General features: G+C 42.9%; 1 protein-coding gene across 2 annotated transcripts in view; it reads right to left on the bottom strand.

Annotated features, from left to right (window-relative positions):
• Nucleotides 1–460: 460 nt before the first annotated feature.
• The window catches only part of DAW1 (dynein assembly factor with WDR repeat domains 1), a 58,861-nt gene continuing 52,631 nt past the window's right edge, over nucleotides 461–6,690 (bottom strand). Inside the window, exons 12-14 of one of the 2 annotated variants that reach the window (XM_011951951.1) lie at nucleotides 5,930–6,006; nucleotides 3,252–3,414; nucleotides 461–879 (exon numbers count right to left, since the gene is read on the bottom strand). In XM_011951951.1, the coding sequence (XP_011807341.1) occupies nucleotides 845–879; nucleotides 3,252–3,414; nucleotides 5,930–6,006 (275 nt within the window). In that variant the 3' untranslated portion in view covers nucleotides 461–844. The remainder of the gene's footprint in view (nucleotides 880–3,251; nucleotides 3,415–5,929; nucleotides 6,007–6,690) is intronic. The other variant, XM_011951950.1, reaches the window with a different exon arrangement.

The following is a 6,690-nucleotide window of genomic DNA, read 5'->3' as shown; positions in this document are numbered from 1 at the left end:
TTACCATGTTGCCCAGGCTGGTCTCAAACTCCTGGGTTCAAGCAATCCTCCTGCCTTAGCCTCCCAGGGCACTGGGATTACAAGCATGAGCCACCGCACCTGGCCCAAAGCTCTGCTATTCGCTATCAACTCTGCCTGATATGGTTCCCGCACATTTGTATTTTTGGTAGAGATGGGGTTTCACCCTGTTGGCCAGGCTGGTCTTGAACTCGTGACCTCAAGTGATCCACCTGCCTCGGCCTCCCAGGGCACTGGGATTACAGGTGTGAGCCACAGCACCTGGCTCCACCCAGATTTTCAAATGCAATAGTCTGAATATTCTGTTTAACTTTTCCTTAGAAATAAACCTGCCAACATTTTTTTCAATATATCAATACAGAACAGAAGATATTTCCTATTAAATAAGATCCACATTATTTCCCTTACTTCACCCTAAAAATATACATCATAAATACAGATGTACAAGGAATTTCCTCCAAACACTTTATTCAACAGAAATTATAACAATAGGCTTCAAAGTAAAATCCAGGAGACACGTTGTTAAGTTACTCTGGTTTTCTTTTTCAGTATCATAATGCTTTTAAAAAACAAACACAATGGAAATAATGGTGGCATTAGCCAAACATTACGCTGTGTCCTGCCATCTCCATCAAATAATAATATTGGAGTGGCATAACTTTGTCATGTTTAATGGTCATATCCATGAAATAAAGGACAGCTGTATAAATAGTTGACTTGTAGAAAAAGAGAAAGTGTAAGAAATATTAAAGGAGCTGCTGTCTGTGAAGTTCCAGTTCTGGATTACCATTGTTAGCAAGGTTGCTCACTGACCAGCTTCCTTCAGTCAACGCCATATCCTACAGGTATTATCCTTGCTGCCTGATAAAACAGATTTCACAGAGTTATTTTTTTCTTCATTTCATTCACCTCATTCTCTCTTTCCACAAGTTGACATTTTCTGGGCCATTGGTAATTAATAATGTGCTACATGGGCTAGGTTCTCCGCACCTAGCTGCAGAGTCTCTGAGCAGCTCAGGCACTTTTGAAGTAGTGATTTTTTTTTTCACGATACCAGCTAGTGTAAATTAAGCAGGTACACATTCTGCTTACTTACACTAGCAAGATTCATGTCTTCTTAGAATGGGAGAGAACTTGAGAATGCAGCCACCTCAGCCATCCCCTCTGCCGTCCCCTCAAACATCACCGCCCAGTGGAAATACAGTAACTTTGACTATCTCCAGGTTTGGGTGATAAGCTTAGGAGGAGGCAGGACATACCACTCTGGAACTTTTCAAAATTTTAGGGGGGTTTTCTCATCATCAGTAGGCACTGCTGGTTTTCTCACCTTCAGGGACTAGGCACATAACATCAGTATAAGAAGTGTGAGTGCCTTAGGAACTAGGAAAGCCTATAAAAACCATATCCCACAAAACGACACTTCATGTTTTAAAAAATGTAAAGACCATGCCAGCTACTTTTCTGCCATTTTCTTTGTGATTCTAAACCCAGCCTCAGGCAGCCCACGACAAAATGCCTGCAGTTAATCACACTGGCGTCCACTCGGAAAATAGGGTAGACTCTTTCAAATAAAGTGATTGCTCTATCGATGGCAAGAGAGAAGTGTCACCCCATTCTAATAAGCTCTGTTGTCTAGTGAGCCAACGTTAAGCACTTTGGTGCTTTGGGATACACTAAATTACTCAGTGGCATCTTAGAAGCACTCAGGAATGTATGTGCTGGCACCAAAGCAAGGCACAGCAACAACATTTCCTTCCCTAAACTCTCCAGGGTCCTCTGTGAAAACGGGTTGAGAGAAGAGGTACTGCAGAACCGGTCTCACATGAGGTCATGTGGCTAGGAAAGGCTGGTCTTCCTTCTTTCTCACTCCCTGCAGGAGCGCCCTGTACCCTCCATCATAGCCTCTCACCTCTTTTCTCGTCAAGGAGAAGGATTTGATGTTGTGTTGGCAACAAAAATCTATGGCTTATTTTCCCAGTGTTTTCGAAGTACCTACATTTTAGTTAACACTTGAAAATCATAAGCTCGAAGATTTTGAAGATCATAAGCCCTGTGATTTTGGAAACTGTCCATGATTAAGTAGACTGGGGAGGCATTTTAGGTGGTAAGGGGAGATAATTCTCAGCACCCCTGAAGTTACCTGACTAGGAAACCACCTAATTAGCCAATATGTAAAGCCAACCTTGGGCCTGTGGCATTTAACTTATTAGACAGGTAATTTTTAAATTTGCTCAACACAATGAGAATCACTGGTACTTAGGCAGATCCGGTCTTCCGTGCTCACTCAGGGCACCCTACTCCACACCACTGTGGTACCCGTTCCCTGCCAAGGCCTCCCCTCGAACCACTGCACTAACATGATACCATCAACTTGTCATTTTTCTCCCCTTTCCACAGTCGAAGCTACCCTTTTCTTATGAAAAGTTGCTAATATTATTAATTCACCATAAACTGTTAATGGTTGAAAAACGGTTAATACATGTTCTTTTCCCCCCAAACGTTAGTGCTTTAGCAGGGGAGAAAACAACTCTGCTCAAAGAATAAATCTCTAATGGGCTGTAAAGCCAACTAGGGAGAATTTTGATCCTGACTTGTTTTGGTTACTAACACTTACTGCCATAAACTGAATTTTTTTCTTGAGACAGGGTCTTACTCTGTCACCCAGACTGGAGTACAGTGGCATGATCATAGCTCATCGAAGCCTCCAACTCCTTGGCTCAAGTACTCCTCCAGCCTCAGCCTCCTGAGCAGCTGGGACTACAGGTGCATGCCACCATGCCCAGCTAATGCTCTATTTTTTGTAGAGACAGTGTCTTGTTATGTTGCCCAGGCTGGCCTCAAGCATGCTTTCTGCCTCAGCCTCTCAAAGCACTGACATTGCTGGCATGAGCCAATGCGCCTGGCTGACTAAATATCAACCATTCACTTGATATACAACACCTGGGGAAATTTAGTAACCAGTAAGGTTACTAAATCTAGATAAATTATTACCTTATCTAGAGCAAATAAAATTCAAAGTTCACGAAGCCCTACTATAGTCAATGGCAGAGCTCACTCCTGCAGGTCCTCATAAAGCTAAAATTAAATAATGAAAATATGAGGGCAGGCCAAGATGAGCTAGTGACTGTAGAAAAGAGGTAGGGAATGGGGATGAACTCCTGTTAGTATTCAGCTTGGAAACTCTAACAGCCAATCAAGAAAAAATGAGTCTATGGTGTTGCTGTCTTCCATACCTGTAATGACTATGTTGCCTTTATAGTTGAAAGTACATGAAAAGACTTCATCAGTGTGCCCCTCAAGAACCTGTAGGCACTGGCCAGTCTGAGCATCCCAGATTCTAGCCGTTTTGTCAGAGCTGCCAGTTAGAAGACGGTTCCCTTGAGGGTTGAAAGAAATCTGCAAAAAAGAAAGAAAAATGATCACAGCTTTGTGTAATGGTTCCAAACACATTTCTTATCAGCAAAAAGATGACATTACTAAGCACATGTCACCTTCTTAGTCTGGTATTTATTCTTGCATAGAACAATTTCTTCATGATGGGAAAAAAAATATTGCAGGGATTAATACATGGAAATTAAAATCCAGAGAGGAAATTTAACTGCCTACTCCACACATTTTTAAGCATAAAGACCAAAGCATCCATATAATTTGAGTATTCCCCACCCAGCTTCTTTCCAAAGATGCATGATGCCCTTCTCCATGCAAAGACGCAGGGCCCTGGTGTGGGTGAACACACGAGTCAGGATCCTTCATAGCCAAACCCTGATGTCGTCTTTGTGGTCAAAAGCACACAGATCCAGGCCGGGGGCAGTGGCTCAGGCCTGTAATCCCAGCACTTTGGGAGGCCGAGTCAGGTGGATCACCTGAGGTCAGGAGTTCAAGACTGCCTGACCAACATGGCGAAACCCCATCTCTACTAAAAACACAAAAATCAGCCGGGGGTGGTGACACACACCTATAATTCCAGCTACTGGGGAGGCTGAGGCAGGAGAATCGCTTGAACCCAGGGAGGTGGAGGTTGCAGTGAGCCGAGATCATGCCACTGCACTCCAGCCTGGGTGACAGAGCAAGACTCCGTCTCAAAAAAAGAATAATAATAAATAAAAATAATAATAATAAATTAAAATAAATAAAAAACAAAAAAGCACACAAATCCTTCTCTAATCTGTGCCAGAGAATAAGTGAATGTTAGAACCTACAAGAAAGGAAGTTCTCATCTACTGCCACCCCAAGTATAGCATTTTCCATAAATGACCTTCTGTGCCTCCCATGTGCCAGGTGTTGCCAGTTGGTATCTGAGTGACCATCAGAGGAACCTATTAGTCCTGCATTCCTTTGGGCATCATGCTTACATCCCTCTCTAATCACCAGAAGACAGTGATTCGGGCCATCTCGTCAATGACTGAAGGTTTGAGGAGGGCAGGGCCATTTCTGTTTTTATCACTGTGTTACCAGTGGCTGTGCAATGCCCAGCGTAGTGGACACTCTCTAAAACTGTTTGCTGAATGACTGAATACTTTAGCTTTGCACCCCATAGAAATGCCCTTACCAGATGCCAATTCAATAATATGTTCACTTAAAAAGCATAAAATTTAATAAAATAGCACTAGAGATTCTTTATAGTCACTCATTCATGAAAATAGATGTTTACTTGTGGAGGGGACACACCAGATGTATCAATAGCTACCTAGTCAGACACTCAGAAACATGGGCCAGGCTTCCTCCTCGTCCTGCCTCCCACACCCACACCCCACTTTTCCATCCCCTCCTGCCATTCATAAGCCTCCCAGCTTATGAAGAGGCCATAGTCTGCATGCCCTGGAGACCACCACTGACCAGCCAGAGGGCAATGATCACCAGCTGTAGGTGCAGAGGCAGAAGAGCCGAGAGCACAGCATGGGGCAGAGTTCCAGGGTCTAGATGGAGCCTTCAGAAACCTAAAATCATCAAGCTGATGTTTTACAAAGCAAGAACACAGCTGATCTCAGACAGGGAACCAAGGGATTGGGCTGAGCTGGGAGGTAAGAGCCACCAAGTCCTAGTCTACTCTACGAAGTTCTGATGACACATCTAAACTTCAGATCACTGACTAGGTGGGCCTGCTCTGTGAATGATATTTTGGGGTAAGTTGATACAAAATCCTAAGATACAGCTTTGTAGTTTCAAAGTGGATAATTTTATATTTTAGGTGTTACGTATTTCCAGGAACTACTTTCTCAATTGCATCTAACTTACAGAACACTTGACACTCGCTGCACAGCATATTTTTTGCACAATATAAACTTATGTGTTTACCGGAACAGGAAGAGCACTTTACACGCTCCTTAAATTGCTGTATTAAGTATTTTCAGCTAACTAAATATTTTGCTGAGAGTGGAAGAGAATGTTGCTCCATACTTTTTAAGAGGTTTTAGAAATCATTATTATGCTAAGTTTGAGGGCACAGTTAAAAATAAAGTCTTTAGGTGACTGATTTCTAGAAAAAAAAAAATGAGACAATTGAACAAATCTTAGTACTTCAGTTCCAGTAGACCTATTCATAATAAGCATGCGCTTTTTGCTTTTTTAATTTGAGATAGGGTCTTGCTCTGTCACCCAGGCTGTAATGCAGTGGTGCAATCACATCTCACTACAGCCTTGACCTCCTGGGCTCAAGCAATCCTCCTGCCTCAGCCTCCAGAGTAGGTGGGATTACAGATGTGTGACACCACACGCAGCTGACTTTTTTTGTTTTTTTGTAGAGATGTGGTATCCTTATGTTGCCCAGGTTGGTCTTAAACTCCTGGCCTCAAGCAATCTTCTCACCTCTTCTTCTCAAAGTGCTGGGATCATAGGTATGAGGCACTGCACCCATGCCCTGCTCTTTATTTTTTGAAAGTAAATAAACTCCTCCAAATGAGAAAGAACTCACCTTTGAAATTTCACCTTCATGGCCTTCCAGTTTGGCAATGCATTTTCTTGTGGCAACACTGAAAATTCTTGCTGTTCCTTTTTGAGAGGGGTAGGGATACATATAAATTCATCTTAAATACAGAACTTTGGATAAAAGACCCTGCATTGTATAAATATCTATCCCCCTGACACACGAACTCTGTGCTAAGTTCATCTTCTTGCCAGTGGTGAGAACCGGATACTTAATACTCTAAATGCCTGCTGGTGCCACTGCAGGAGAGGGCGAGAGGGAGCTCCCCAGTAATCCTGAGCTGATTGGAACAAATAATGTATTCCAAGGTAGAAAAGAGAGCAAGAAACAGGAATCCAGAAAGAAAAACCTTTAAGAGAAAAAGAGGAATTAGAGCAAGTTTCAAGAGGCAGGTGATGAAATAAGCAGCAAGACCAGCATGATACACTAGGTGTGTGTCTGAGTTTCTGCAAGGTGCACAAGGAACATCCCAAGAAGGAGCATCAGCCACTACTCAACAGGTAAAGAACAGGCTTCAAAAACCCTTTTCCACAGAAAAACCTAATCGAACACTTTGTTCCTGCTCTGCCTCCAGCAACTAAAAGTGCTAAGCCTATAGTAGCCATTCAATAAATAGCTGTAGGATGGATGGATGGATGGATGGATGGATGGATGGATGGATGGATGATGGATGGATGGATGGATGGATGGATGATGGATGGATGGATGGATGATGGATGGATGGATGGATGGATGATGGATGGATGGAT

The sequence above is a fragment of the Colobus angolensis genome, unplaced genomic scaffold (genome assembly GCF_000951035.1).
Source record: "Colobus angolensis palliatus isolate OR3802 unplaced genomic scaffold, Cang.pa_1.0 Scaffold33, whole genome shotgun sequence".
Classification (NCBI taxonomy): Eukaryota; Metazoa; Chordata; class Mammalia; order Primates; family Cercopithecidae; genus Colobus; species Colobus angolensis.
Note: the sequence above shows the minus strand (reverse complement) of the source record. Positions and strands in the feature narration are given on the sequence as shown.